The following is a 15,047-nucleotide window of genomic DNA, read 5'->3' on the forward strand; positions in this document are numbered from 1 at the left end:
TTTTGGCTTTGTGCCTTCATAATGTCTTGATTTCAAGCCTCTTGTCTATATCTTGTGGGTTGACCCGCCTCGCTCGGTGTTGAGGCGGGTACATACCTCTTCAATAATCAAGATACCGGTGGTATTGATGATAAGTTTATTAGACTAAATAATCTTTTAGATGCATGATTATCAACTAAAAACTTCTATTAATTAAGCAATATATGAAATCAAATCAAATGAAAAAGATATATTTTGTCTGGCCCATACTCGCCAGAAATCCAATGGGCCGACTGTTGTCATGACCCAAATTTATTTTGTTTTTCAAATGTTGTTTTATAGTTGGTGAATTTTCATATAACTTGTTTGCGTCTCGTATCATTAATTATTAAACACACCAAAAACAACAATAGTCATACAATACTTATAATAATTACATGCGACAACAAATAAGAAAACATGTGCAAACCTTAGAAACCACGATTGCGGTAGTAAAGGTATGGTAATGTACATTTAATATGATACATGCTCATAGGGCATCTAAAATACACCCTTGTGTCTATACATATATATTTACATACATATATGTAAAAAAAAGAAAAGAAAAAATCCCCTCTACATTAAACCTGGTCTTCTTGTTGCAAAAGAGGGACTTTTTCTTCCAAAAGATCAGCTTTGCCCCTCTTACTTTCATCCTCTCTAATTTGACCCCACATCATTACGTAATATCCAATTCCAGATATCGCTGCGGCCATCAAGCTGCATTCACATATTGAAAATTAGCAAGGGTGCCACACCACCCTAATCGCCATACGAGTAGTATAAAGTGGCGTGCTCTATCACGTTAGTTATTTTCTATGTACTAACATACGTCACCTCATATGAACCATATAATTGACAGTATGACGTGTTAGCATTATGACCTCATATAACCCCCATACGGTCTGTTTGACTCGTACCATTTGTATAATATGGCAACGGAGGGTGGTTAGCATGTTCGTGGTGTACGTATAGCTTGACTTATAGTAATTGGTTCAAAGAGAGAGAAAAAAAATAGGTTTAGATGGAGTAATATTAATTAATTTAGTATTGTGTATGTACGTACCTTCCGTAATGAAATGTTTCAGCGAAGAAAACACAACCAAACATGCCAGCAATTGGAACTCCAAGAGGCTTGAACATGGTAACATAAAACTGACTTTTTCTTCTTATGCACCATATATGTACATGACTTTTTATTAGACTTCCGAATATAGCCTATTTGGGTATTAAAACAAAACTTAAATTGCGGGTTTATGCTGAAATAACGACATGTAAATAATGACACCGTAACTAAGGTTGCTAATTACCGTTAAGATGATGACAAGGAGTCCCATGTCGAATTGTAGCCTCCAAGCATTTGGGTCTCTTTCTAGTACGATAGCAAGCAAAGCGGATTGAAATGTGCCAAATAAGCTATAACTAGAAGCCATTGTCATTACGTCAGGACATTTTTCAAGAGTTTTCACCTGACAATAATAAAATACATGTATGCTTAATGATCAATATTCCATGTTCATGGGTTCACTACGACCAATGTATATGTTCATGGATTGCGCACCTGAATAATGTTCCATATTGAGTAACATAATGATGCGGATGCGAAAAGACTACAACCAAGAAGCCAGTTTTCATTTCTAGATAAGAATACAAAGAATCGAGGAGTAGCCAGTTGAAGACGTGTTGAAGGGTCCTTCACCACCGGACCCCTATAAAGCATCATCGACACAGCTCCCATGATTGATATTAACGTGCCCATCAATTTTGTTCGACTGCTTGAACTTCTCAAATCAACCTTTGTCTTCCTATTAATAATTAACAATGAGTTAATGATCCTTAACTTTCGGACATTCGTAGTATATATATACTAACGTTTAGATTATTTTTAGCGACTTTTTATTTTTATGTTTGTCACCCGTAGGATTTTGTAACATCCTGCTTTTGGTTATAATGATAAAATAAATTTCGTTTATTTGATAGTGGGTCGTCATCGGTTTAGATGATTAGAGTATGAGTTGGGCTAGTGTTGGGTGAATGAATATGGGTTATGGACTTGGGTTATGAAAAGAAAGAAGGAAAGACCATGGGCTTAAGCCCATGATCCCTAAATATATAAACCATAAACACCACTAAATTCCTCATTTACACATATTCCATACACCATTCAAAACACACACTTAAGCTCTCTCTCTCTCTAGCCAAAACCAAGAAAGAATCCGAGCACCAACCCGAGGTAATGATAGTTTATTATTGTATGAGCTTAAACCCGTTAGATATAGTCACGAAACGACGAGCCGACACCGTTAAACCATTTAAGTCACGAGATCCGGGTGGAATCGGGTATAATCTGAACCTATGATGAGCTTAGGGGTCATCCTAGCTCAGATCTGGATCGAACGGGACGAAAAACGGTGAAAAACGAGTTAAAACTCGTTTTTCCGAAAGGCGGCACCGAAAAAGTTAATACGAGGATGTCAGGGAATGTTCTGACAATCCCTGACCTAACCCTAGTTCGCTACGGGGATTTAACGAATTAATGGTGATTCGCTAGCTTGTTCGTCTATGGGAACATAACGAACTAGCTACAGTTTGTGTTCAATTCGTTAAGTTGATTCGCTGAGGAAAGAATAACGAACTGGCCTTAGTTCGCGTCCAGATTCGTTAAGGAGAAGATAACGAATTAACCCCCAATTCGTTATAGTCATTCGTTAAGGAAACAACGAATTAGAAGGTCCAATTCGTTACCTAGACTGATTCGCTATGTGGACTAGTTCGCTATGGACTGATTCGTTATAGGATCCAGATCGCTTAATAACTAGTTCGTTAAAGGGTTCAATTCGCTGCATGGATCAGTTCGTTAAGATAACACAATTCGTTAAGAACCAAGTAACAAACCAGAAGTTTGATAGAATGACAGAACAGTCCCTGGACTTAGAAAAGAATGATTTAATTACAAATAAGCCCTTGGATTTTAAGTAGCAAATTATTTAGTGATTCAAAATCCTAATGGAAAATGGGTTAAGACAGCTTAACCCCAGCCAGGGGCTCTGCCCCTTGGACCCCGTTAGGGGCTGCCGCCCCTAGAACCCCGCTGCAAGGGGCGCTGCCCCCGGCCCTCCGTTCGTTGAGGGTAATAATTAAACTAGAAAGGCGATATATGTAGTGATAGTTTACTAAAACGTATAATTATTATACAGTTAGTCGTGCACAGCTCAAGAAGGGAATAACCGTAAATGGTGAACGCAACCGCATTGAAGTGAGTTTCTAGCCCCACTTCCTTGTTATGTTTTCGGGGCTGTGTGCATACTCGATGTGATAGTTAATACACTTACCTTAAGTGGTAAGTGTATGCCTTGTACGATTTACGTATGATGTAAGATAAGATGCATGTATGAATATTCATGATGTATGCATAATGTACGTATGATATGTTAATGGTATGGGAACGCTCTTCGGAGATTGCACGTATTGTCAGGAAAAGTATTTAAGGACAGGTATAGTATAAAGCTATGGAAGAAAGGGTACCGGACCCTAATAATATCCGAGGATGAAGGGTACCGGACCCTAATAATATCCGAGGATGAAGGGTGACCGGACCCTAATAATATCCGAGGATGCAGGGTTACCGAACCCTAATAATATCCGAGGATGCCGGGTGACCGGACTCTAATAATATCCGAGGTATGTGGGGTGAAACGCCCTTTATAATGTATGGATAGATATGAATGTGTATGGACGAATGCTGATCTTGATATGTATGTAATGCGTACCTTCGGGCACGTATATGTGTATGAAAAGTAAGTTATGTGATTAACTAGAACTCACTCAGCGTAGCTGACTTTTAGTATGCACGCAGGCAAATAGGTTGAGGCAGTTCGCGTGACTGAAGACACATGGCATGGAATCGAAGATACTGGCATCTCGGAGAAATGTTGTGATGTTTTAAAGACTATGTTTTGTTTTAATTGACTACGAATGTTTTATAAGACATGATTTGATGGTTATGTAAAATGCTATGGTTGAAGTTTTATTATTCCGCGAAAGTTTTTATTAACTCTGATATTTAGAACTGCGTTCATGAGTAAATCCAACATACAAAGTAGTGCTACCGGTAACGGGGCTTACAGATTTAAAAACAATCACCGATCTTAATAGATTTTTGCATCTTAATTAAGACATACTCGATAGTACAAGTATACTATATAGGGATGTAAACGAATCGAACGTTCGGCAGCCATTCGGTCGTTCATTCGGCATAAAGTTCGGTTATGTTTGTCAGTTTAATAAACGAACCGGACATGGACAAAAAAATTTCCATCTAGTAACGCCCGTTAGATTTATGTTTGAATTAATATGTAACCGTTTATGTTTATCCAGTATTGTTCATTAATGTTCATGTGTTTGTTTGTTCATTAATGTCCCGAACAGACACGGACAGATGCAGACAAATTCAGTTTTTACATGGACGGACATGGATATGAATTTTCGTTCGGTTGAGTGTTCGTAAGCCGTCTGTTTGTCTGTCAAAGGCCTAACAGATGAACAAGGGCGGGTTCTCACGCAGTCCAGTCCATGTACACCCCTAATTCTATAAATACGTCGACTAATTATTATTTTTCTAAGAATGGAAAATTTGTAACTTTACACACACATCAATAATCTATAATATATATAAACGAAGACATAAAAATCCTAGGTGTCGCGATGTGGTCGCTCCTCTTTTTTTTGGAGTCAACAGATTTGCTTGATTTTTAAATGGAGGCTTCTCATGCATTTGACCCGAATTCATGGGTATGGGTCTTACCAAACCCAGATATTCCTTAAACGGGTTATAACATATCATTAAATTAAAAATTATTCTCACCAAATTATTTATGTAAAAATTCTATTAATTAGGATATAATAAAAAATAATATCTTATTTATTTTAAAAAAGATATATATATATATATATATATATATATTATTTAAATTAAAAAACCAATTTGATAGTAAAAAAGATAAACGGGTCTTGGGTCTCATTAAACCATAACTATATTATTAACTTTCATAAATATTATTTATAATTAAAAAACCAATTTCATAGTAAAAAAAAATAAACGGGTCTTGGGTTTTATCAAAACCATATAACTTTTAAACCGGGTTATAACATCTCATTTATTTATGAAACAATTTATCATCAAACCAAAAGTATATTATTAACTTTCATACAATAAAAAATATATAAATTAAAAAAATAAATAAATATTAGAACAAACAATATAAAATAACCCCCGTAATACGGGGGATAAAAACTAGTAATATATATAAACGAAAACATAAAAATCTTGTGTGTCACGATTTGGTCCCCCCCCCCCTTTTTTTTGGAGTCACCAGATTTGCTTGACTTTTAAATTGAGGTTTCTCATGCATTTGACCCGAATTCACGGGTATGGATCTTATCAAATCCATATATTTTTTAAATGGGTTATAACATCTCATTAAATTAAAAACTAATCTCACCAAATATTTGATATAAAAATCCTATAAAGTAGGGATATACTAAAAATTAATATATGACTTATTTAAAAAAAGCTATATATTATTTATAATTAAAAAACCAATTTTATTGTAAAAAAAAATAAACGGTTTTTGGGTCTCATTAAACTCATATAGCTTTTAAATCGGGTTAGAACATCTCATTTATTTGTGAAACAATTTAATATCAAACCATAAGTATATTACTAACTTTCATACAATAAAAAAAATAAAAATTTTAAAAATAGATAAATATTAAAAACAAATAATATAAAACAACCTCATAATAAAACTTATGTATATATATAGATCACATTTTTTAATAAATACGTGATTTAAATATTTAATGCATGCCTCTAGGCCAAACATGTTGTACCACTAGCTAGGCCTAGGCCAAAGAAGTTTCATAAAGACGATAATTGACAAGTTTTTAATTAACTCAACCAACTTAAAATACGTCATATTCTTTGTGTTTTTAGTGCATGCCTTGATTAATTCACGACCACATGAGAGGCCAAACAAAGCTGACGTCAGTTTGTCTTTCCATGGTGCTTTGGGAGCCACCAGTTCTGAATCTAATTTTCGTGGCGTTCTCCATTTTATATATATTGTGTCAAATAAATAATTAAGTGACGTTTAACGGACAAATAAATTTAACCATTAATCATTAAAATATAAACTAACTGGTGTGAACAATTTCACTTAATTAAGACCCATATGCAAATACTAAGAGTGTGCGTCTATACATGTAACTTGATTTTTATCTTTTTTTTTTTATTATTTTTTTGTAATATATTGCTTGTCATTTCAAATAAAAGGATTCAATTACAATAAAGAGACATGTAAGCGGGCAACAAGTTGTGCCACCACCCTTCTTTTTATTCTAATTTTTCTAACAAAAGTTAATATAAATAAGCTGATTTTGTATCCTAATTTTTCTAACAAAAGTTAATTTAAATACTAAGTATGCATGTGATAAATAATCTCTAGCTCTTGTTCATTTTCCTAAAAAGGTTTAATATATATATGTTCTAAGAAATGTGGATTTGTTTTCAAGTTAGTCTATGTTAAGATTATCCATATTAATAAAGTAAAGTAATTAAACACGGTAGTACCTGCAAAGAAGCGCAATAATAAAGGAAATAGATGGAATTAAACAAGTCATTCCAATAGCAACAATCGGAGAACTATAAGTCAATCCAACAAACGCTAGATTTTGTGCCATCGTCACCCTACCACCAAACAAAAACTCCCATTAGTTTATAAGACGATCGAACTAACTAATTATTATAACTCCAGGTGAAGTTTTATTATATGATCATTTCAAACATGCATTATTTAAGTCGGAAATTAAACGTTGATCATTATAATAACATGTATATTTTAAATTTCCTAACAAAATCACTTTCGTTTAGACTTTTTAATTTTCATAAGTTGGAATATGGAATGCATAAGAATATTCATTGCTAATTAATAACTTTTATTATCATGTGAGAATTGAGAAAGAGAGATGGAGATTAATTGAACACAAACCCCACAAAACCAAGAAGAAGAAACGATCCTATAAGTTCGTCTTTCCTGCAAGATAATATCAATATACAAACCAACCATTAGTATTATGAAGATATTTATTAATATATTCTCCATGCATGCATTATTATGATCAAGATCTTACTAGCTAGATGTATGTAGACATGATATCATAATAAAGAACGATTAATTGTGTTTTCTTAATGTAGATACATACACACACACACACGTTAGAATCAGTAAGAGGTAGGATGTGTTTAAGCCACTTAAAAGACACATCTTAATTAAGATTCAAAGGCTATCTTTAATCTTTTAATCGATTAGGCCTCTTAATGACTCAACGTCACAACAAGTAACATATAAGTTAAGAACCGAACTTGTTTCTAGTAACAATGAATGTGTTATAGGGGAGAAGAAGGATGGAAGCAAGTGCATTGGTGTAGACGACGAACACGAAGGGACTTAGCCCCTTCGACAAGACAGTGCTAGCCAAGATGGTCAATCCGATGTTACAAAACTCCATAAGCGCCATTAACATGCATGGCACTACTTCACCTACCACCATAGCCGTCGTCTCCGCCATTAATCCTTCTTTCTCTCTCTCTCTCTAGATAAAGAATTTTGTTGTGGACAGGCTTGAAAGTGGTGGTTACGATCAGGGTTTAAAATGATGTATGAGAGAGTGTAACCTTTGAGGAAATGGTGAAGCTACTCTTTAAGGGTTTTGCAGCAACTCGAGTGACCCAATCATATATAGGGAAGGCAATCTAACTATTTCCATCGATTTTTTATTTTCTTTTTTACTATTACAGGTCCCACATTATATGATTATTATGCATGTATACATTTTTTTAAAATCAATTCAGGTATATATCTATTTTACCTTATTAATTTAAGAATAATGTATTAAGATTAATTGTCTAAACATGTAACATAAACAACGAATGAAAAAATTGATTACGGTAAACTATGACATGATCGAGTTGACGAATGAAAGAATTCTTTGTAATAATCACCTTTCTGTTAAAATCGTATTCGATTAATTTCTATGATGTTGCTAAACCAAAACGTAGTATTGTTTGATTTCTATAAATATTTATTAGAATGTTTTAAATTGACATATAACGAGATTTTATATGTGGGTGTTGTGTTTAAGGATGTGTTTGGTTTGCAACGTAATTGTACTAATTATTAGAACTAAAACCTCATTTAAACCCAAAAACACACAAGTGTGGTTTCAAGAACCTTAATATGTAAACAAACACATACACACACAAAAGTCGTTCATGTCTCTGAAGACAACGGATCATAGACAACATATCAAGATCATAGGTTCATAAGAAATCCCCGAACTCAAAGATACATGTTTTGAGCATATTGGATTTGGATTACTGAGATGAACACTTTACAATTAAACATGATTGGGTGGGAACAAATCCATAGTGACATTCTCGAAATTTATATCCTATGAACCAAATAATGTGTAAGTTCTTATAAAGTAAATAATATTGATTTGTATGAAATGCCGGATATTATATAGACAATGATCACGTGAAGATGGTATCCATCGTTGCAAATTTAAAAATATAAATGAGATGATATATTAGATGCTTGGAATTAAATCTGTGTATCATGAAGATCAATTATGGATCAAAATATCAAAACAAAACTAAAAGCTATTTCACCAAATAGAAAAAAGACTGTTAAAATAAAAGGAGCATATATAGAATATATATGGATTTAATTATTTTGATAAAGAAGAAGGTCCAATATTTCCAGTAGATAATGATGTCGATATATTTGCTTTCATAGTTCTATGGCTCCTATTACAAGTGACCCTACCAAAATCAAAATGTGTCTAGATAAAACACGTCAATCAAAATAATTAAAAATACTTGCTCATGGATTTTTACTTTAAACACATTATTTAAGTTATTAATTAAAATAAGTATTACGACTATTATTTCTCCTTTAATTACTCATAGATATATCAAATCAAAGTACCACGTCGCCTGTTTACAAAGATGACAAAAGGATTACTAAGCCTATTTTTTATTTCAATGAAAAACGTCACTCATAAGCCTAAGCTTGTGTTTTTTATACTATCCATAAGTTTTAATAAACACCACTTGTGTATAGAAATGTGAATATTCTTTCCATTTATAGACGGCTAACTTGTTTTTACGATAACTTTTGAAATTAAACAATAAATCCTAAAATGTTTATATAAATATTCCATGTCATGTTAACAGGAAAACAGGAATAAGCAACCCTTAATTGAACTACTAAACAAACCCAGATGCAACAATCCAATCCAATCAAACAAAAAACTGGATATTGGTTCGATTAACCTACTTTTTGAAAACCGAAATTTACAGTTTGGTTTTCGATTATGGTTTTGATGTAATCAAACTGAACCGGATCAGTTACAATATGTTAACTTCAGCGCTCCTTAAAATGCATGGGTTGATTTAAGATTTTGTATTCAGTTAATCATTTGATCTGGCCATTAAATATTTTTAATCTGTAATCGAAAACCGAAAGAAGCTAAACAAAGTGGTTATACATCTCCGATTCTCCGGCTACTTCTGGTTATGGTTTGTTATGAGGTGATATCGAACAAACAGTGTCACCCGTTCGATTTATTGGTGGGGGGAGGGGGCGTTGAGTCATTGGGCTCATGTATCTTCATGTTTATGTTTTGGTCCAGTACTATTAAAAACTTATTATGACTGGGCTTGTGTTAGTTTAGTTTTGGTTGGCCCGTTAGAGTTTGGTTCATTTGGGCCTTTAGCCTTGGGTCATGATGTTTACAGATTACAATAATGAGTTATTTTGGGCCGAAAAACTTTATTAGCGGATTTATATGGTAAGAATGGGCACAATAAATAAAAGAACGGGTAGGTCAGAACCCATTCCATCCAAGGCCCAAGCCTAATATCTAACTGAGTATTTAAATTTTGAACCAAAAGCATGCATAAATGAGATTAATTTCCTCTCTTTTCAAGATAACCGGTAAATGTGAGGTTGTAGGTTCAAATTCTCGTAAATGCAAGATAGGTTGTTTAAAAAAAAAAAGTTAATTGCTTAAAATTAAACTGGATGCATATTGTTTACCTCTGCCAACATTTCAAGCATTTATGATCCATCCGAAGAAATTGAAACGTGACGAATATTAATACAATTGAACGTTTTTAATCATTAAAAGCCGAGTTTGTTAAAATTCACAAATTTTGAATTTTAACAAATAGGATACCTTCGGACAGAATCAAACTGGGGTTATTAGGAACTTAAATACTTTGAAATCCACATTAAATTAATATAACATGCATGTTTTTATATTTATCTTAAACTACCACATGCATAACTTTTTTTTATTAGTACTAGTTTTTAGGACCCCGCGTTTCACGGCGGGATCGTTAAACCGAACAAAAAAACATAACTAAAAACGTTAAACCATAAACTCGTTGCAAGTTGACGTTGAGTTAGTCTGTATCAAGTTACGACATTGAAACTAAACAAAAGAAATAAACCTGCCAATGTCAAAATACCACAAATTATCGTATGTAAAAACAAAAAAAACCGGTACATTACAGCTGCTAGAGATGGCCAAAAAAACCGGTTGGGGAACCGGTTTACCGGTTTAAACCGGAAACCGGTTTTTACGAAAACCGGTTTTTTAAAAACCGGTTTGACCGGTTTAGAAACCGCCAGTTCGTCTTTCGGTTACAAGTTCTAGATCCAAAACCGGTTAACGAACCGGTTAATGGAAAAACCGGTTTTTTTTATTAACCGGTTATGGAAAAACCGGTTAACCGGTTTATAACGGCTATATGCCCGTTTTTTTTGTATTTGAAACCAAAATATAAAAAACAAATATTCGTATTTGAAACCGCGAAATTTAAAAAAAAAAAAAAAAAAAAACCGGTTAATAAAAAAAACCAGTTAATAAAAAAAACCGGTTAATAAAAAAACCGGTTTATTAACCGGTTCTAACCGGTTTCTAAACCGGTCCTAACCGGTTAGACCGGTTAGGGTTTTGACAGCAAAAAACCGGTTATTAACCGGTCCGGTTATTAACCGAACCGGTTTTTTTCCGGGCCAAAAAAAACCGGTCCGGTAAATAACCGAACCGGTTTTTTTAAAAAAACCGGTTTGTGCACCTCTAACAGCTGCAGACCCATACAAATTCGGTTAATATCAGTGTTACCAACACAAATTCGTAAACTTGTATTAGTGAGCCAACAAAAAATATAAATGTGAGGTATCAAACATTGAAACGCGAATATAAAACCGTGCGACAATGGGATAATTTTAAATCATGAGAGAAGTTTCGGTCATTGTAAATACAAACTATATAAAATAAGAAAATCGTTTAACCGACAAGTTAAACATGTAAAGTCGACACTTGCCAAAGTTTTGTGTTTGAAAATAGTTTGTTAAATATTTTAGTTAATTGAAAAAAATAAAGAAACTAAAAACATTATTTTTTTTATGAAATTACGATTAGTGGTTTAATAGTTATAATAATTAAGAAAATATTAAAATAATAAATAGTAATGTTATACTTAATAAAATATTAAAATAATAAATAGTAAAATGAATAGTAATGTTGTTAGTGGAGTTAAATCTCCTTTTTAATATATATATATTAATTAGTAACATTAATGAAGAAACACTAACCGGACCCCGGGCAGATTACGGGTAACCTGGGGGTTAGATAGATGTTTCCCACGAGGGGTTAGACCCAGAAAAGATGGTTCTTCTGATAACCTGCAAAACAGACACCGTGAGCTTGTCACTGAGAAGGGGGGGGGGGTTCCTCCTTGTGACCACCCTCCGGCGTGAGAATCAGACTAGATTGCTCTTTAAATATAAATGTATATTAAGAGATTGCTAGAGCAGATATCAGGTATAATATGATGATAATATGATAAGATGAGATGATCATACCATTTGGGGTATTTATAGCCGAAGGTAGGTTTCCAAGGAGGTGTGGCCGGCTGAATAGTATTCCTGTTCTACCAACTGTGGCCTACGCACGTGCCCTGCTGGTAGTTGGTGGGTAGGCAGCGGCTGACAGTGACCAGGCCTGCTGTGTACTATTCCTTTTCCACCAACTGCCGGCTATGCACGTGGTATGACAGGAGTTGGTGAGTAGGCAGCGGCTAATAGTTACATACAGTACAGGAGCATGCTGCTCGCCATACTGTTGTCAATAAGCTGTCGTATCTTTAGTCAGATCTTTTGCCCATACCTCGTCAGGCACAGTACAGAAGATCTTCCCGTATCGTACGGACTGGCTTATTTGGGCGGGAGTATTCCCCCTCCCGCCTTTGTGCGGGATTGTTCCCGGCTTTGCTCATTCCTTCAGGTGACACTGAATGATTGAGAGCTAAGTGCCTTGTGCGTGTAGCCTTGCTGCGCGGGTGGCCTTCCCTGATGGCTTGTATCCGCAGCTGCGGGAACAGGCAGAGTACTTCACCATTGGGAGGCATTTCCTGCGGGAACAGCTTGCGTACTGCGCGTAAGGACGTCACGTCTCTGAGCATGGTGGGTCCTGCGTATCCAGTTGGTTTCTGCGCAGACGTCTCTTTTGAAGGTGAGTCTTGCGGGTCAAACTGGGCTCTGCTGGGACCTACCTCTTCAAGTCCCCCCAGTCCAATGTTCTTCTCATGAATGTTTAATAAAGTGAGGTGAACTTTTGAACTTAAGCAAAGGGTTTTGAAAAGGGTTTTTTAAGGTTTTCCATGGGGATTCTTCCCGCGGAAGTCCTTGTCACTTGCAGAAATTCCCGACTTTCCAGCTTGATCTTTGGGTATGATGCGGGTAGGTCTGTAACCTCCTCGCAAGTCAGGAGCGTTGAGTCCCACTTGTGTGGATTCTCCATGAGGTTTTGGTAGTTTTGAACATAGTGATCAATTATGTTAAAACCACCAATTCCATCCTGGAGCTTCAAACAATGTAGTTCTCGACGTTCCCGCTATGCGGGGATGTTATTTCCGTTTCCGCAAGCATTGCCCAGAAGATCCTTCTTGGTTTCAATTCCCTGCGGAGCGCTAGGTATGTGAAGGGTTTTGCCTTAACACTGTACCCGCGCTCGTCTTACGGTTACTTTACTTCCAAGGTATTCCTGGCGTCAATTCCCTGCGGGTGCTAGGTATGTGAAGGGTTTTGCCTTAACACTGTACCCGCACCCGTCTTATGGTTACTTGGTTGCCAAGGTATTCCTGGCTTCAATTCCCTGCGGGTGCTAGGTATGTGAAGGATTTTGCCTTAACACTGTACCCGCACCCGTCTTATAGTTACTTGGTTGCCAAGGTATTTTTGGCTTCAATTCCCTGCAGGTGCTAAGTATGTGAAGGGTTTTGCCTTAACACTGTACCCGCACCCGTCTTATGGTTACTTGGTTGCCAAGGTAAGGGGTATTTTCCCGCTTACTTTTGAATCTTTTTGAATTTTTGAAATTCGAAGGGTTGGTGAAAGGATAAGAACAGTCCAAACCTCTGAAACGTCGTGCGACGGTTTCTTCTGACTGTCAGGACGTGCAGGAAGTTATGGTGACGTGACAGTACATGGTCATTCCAGACGCTTTTTCAAGCGCATGGGCGCGTTTTTTCGGGAATCGTGGCCGCGAAATTAATGGTACGCGTCCTTTCAACAGCTGTTGCCAGCTTGCTTTTTGCCACGTGTCATAGTTTCATTGCACCTTCGATTTCTCTCTTCTTCGCATTAAATTCATTCGCATTAATTGCGATTAGTATATAAAGGGGGAGAGGGTTCTTTGTAATCCACACTTTCACTTTTCTCTTCATCTTCAAAACAATTTCCGGCGAATACTCACCTTTCAGTCGAGCATTCTCTTGAAATCGTTTTCTTCTTTCATCTGCAAGATGTCTTCTCGTGATCTCGAATCTACAGCCCAGGAGGCTGGGGTGTTCGCCGATGACAAGAGTACTGCTGGCGAGTGCCAGTGTGCTCTGCCTGTCGATCTGTATCAGTACGTCGTCAGGAAGTTCATGCTCGAGTCTCTCGAGCCTGAGTTTCCTGAACCCCATCAGACGGTGTATGATGCCCCCAGAGGCAAGATCAGGGTATATGCTGCATTCTTTGTTTATGGGAATCTTAGGTTCCCATTGACAAAGTTTGTGTACCGTGTCCTGGAGAGGCACGGTGTGCACCTGACCGAGGTGCACCCGATGGCGATCGCGAAGATTCGCCATTTCGAGTGGGTGTGCCGGATTCTGGGCATTGAGCCCTATGTCGACCGCCTGATGACCTTCTACTCTTGGAGGTGCATCCAGGGGTGGTATACGCTGATAACCCGGATTAAGGGTTTGAAGATTTGCGCAACCGAGCACAGTCTTCGTTCGTGGAAGCGGGAGTTCTTCTACATCTCCGCTCGCGCCATCCCCCTTGCCATGAAATTCAAGAATGGGCAAGCACTTCCCAGCCTTCACGCCTCCAACTACCAGGAGGCGGAATGGTTCTCGAAGATATCCCGAGTCCAATCTCCGGTTTACCGGTTTGCGGAGTCCGGGATGGTGATGCTCGGGATGAGCAGGGTGTGGAAGGATGCGGATGCGCAAAAGATCCCAATCGTCCTTGAATACGGTTCGAACTCTGTTCCTTACGGTATGCTCTGTTTCTTTTTGTTGATTTAGAATCTCTTCCAACTTTTTTCCTGTTTATTTCAGAGGGGAACGATTTGCAGTCGCTCCTGCAGCCGCGGGAGAGTGACAGTCCCGCTCGGATGGGTACTCGTGCTCTAGATGAGAACGAGTTGCCCATCCTAGAACAAACGGCGGATCGGTTCGTGGAGGTCTACCCGCAAGGCCACGAGATCCTGAGCGCCAGGCGGCCAGGTAAGGCGCTATTCAACCCTCGACCCCTCAATGTTGAAACCTCTGCTGGAATTCCTCTAATCGTATGTTCTGATGAGGAATCCGCAGATGGTCCTCCGTTGGTGCGGAAGAAGAAGGC

At 36.8% G+C, this 15,047-nt stretch overlaps 1 protein-coding gene across 1 annotated transcript; it reads right to left on the reverse strand.

Annotated features, from left to right (window-relative positions):
• Nucleotides 1-450: 450 nt before the first annotated feature.
• LOC143531697 (WAT1-related protein At1g70260-like) lies at nucleotides 451-7,897 on the reverse strand. Its single transcript, XM_077026940.1, has 7 exons — nucleotides 7,442-7,897; nucleotides 7,068-7,112; nucleotides 6,650-6,766; nucleotides 1,580-1,823; nucleotides 1,329-1,487; nucleotides 1,085-1,236; nucleotides 451-738 (listed from the first exon to the last, which is right to left on the reverse strand). The coding sequence occupies exons 1-7, from the start codon at nucleotides 7,645-7,647 to the stop codon at nucleotides 600-602; spliced, it is 1,062 nt and encodes a 353-aa protein (XP_076883055.1). The 5' UTR covers nucleotides 7,648-7,897; the 3' UTR covers nucleotides 451-599.
• Between the last annotated feature and the right edge of the window lie 7,150 nt (nucleotides 7,898-15,047).

The sequence above is a fragment of the Bidens hawaiensis genome, unplaced genomic scaffold (genome assembly GCF_021521415.1).
Source record: "Bidens hawaiensis isolate Kalapana, Puna unplaced genomic scaffold, B.hawaiensis_p1.1 tig00009224_1, whole genome shotgun sequence".
NCBI classification, from domain to species: domain Eukaryota; kingdom Viridiplantae; phylum Streptophyta; class Magnoliopsida; order Asterales; family Asteraceae; genus Bidens; species Bidens hawaiensis.

Coding starts and splice junctions, on each gene's coding strand:
- LOC143531697 (XM_077026940.1), bottom strand. CDS start 7,647: ATGGCGGAGACGACGGCTATGGTGGTAGGTGAAGTAGTGCCATGCATG. Junction 1,824..6,649: donor ATTATTGCGCTTCTTTGCAG/GTACTACCGTGT, acceptor AATTATTAATAG/GAAGACAAAGGTTGATTTGA. Junction 1,237..1,328: donor TCCTTGTCATCATCTTAACG/GTAATTAGCAAC, acceptor ATACCCAAATAG/GCTATATTCGGAAGTCTAAT.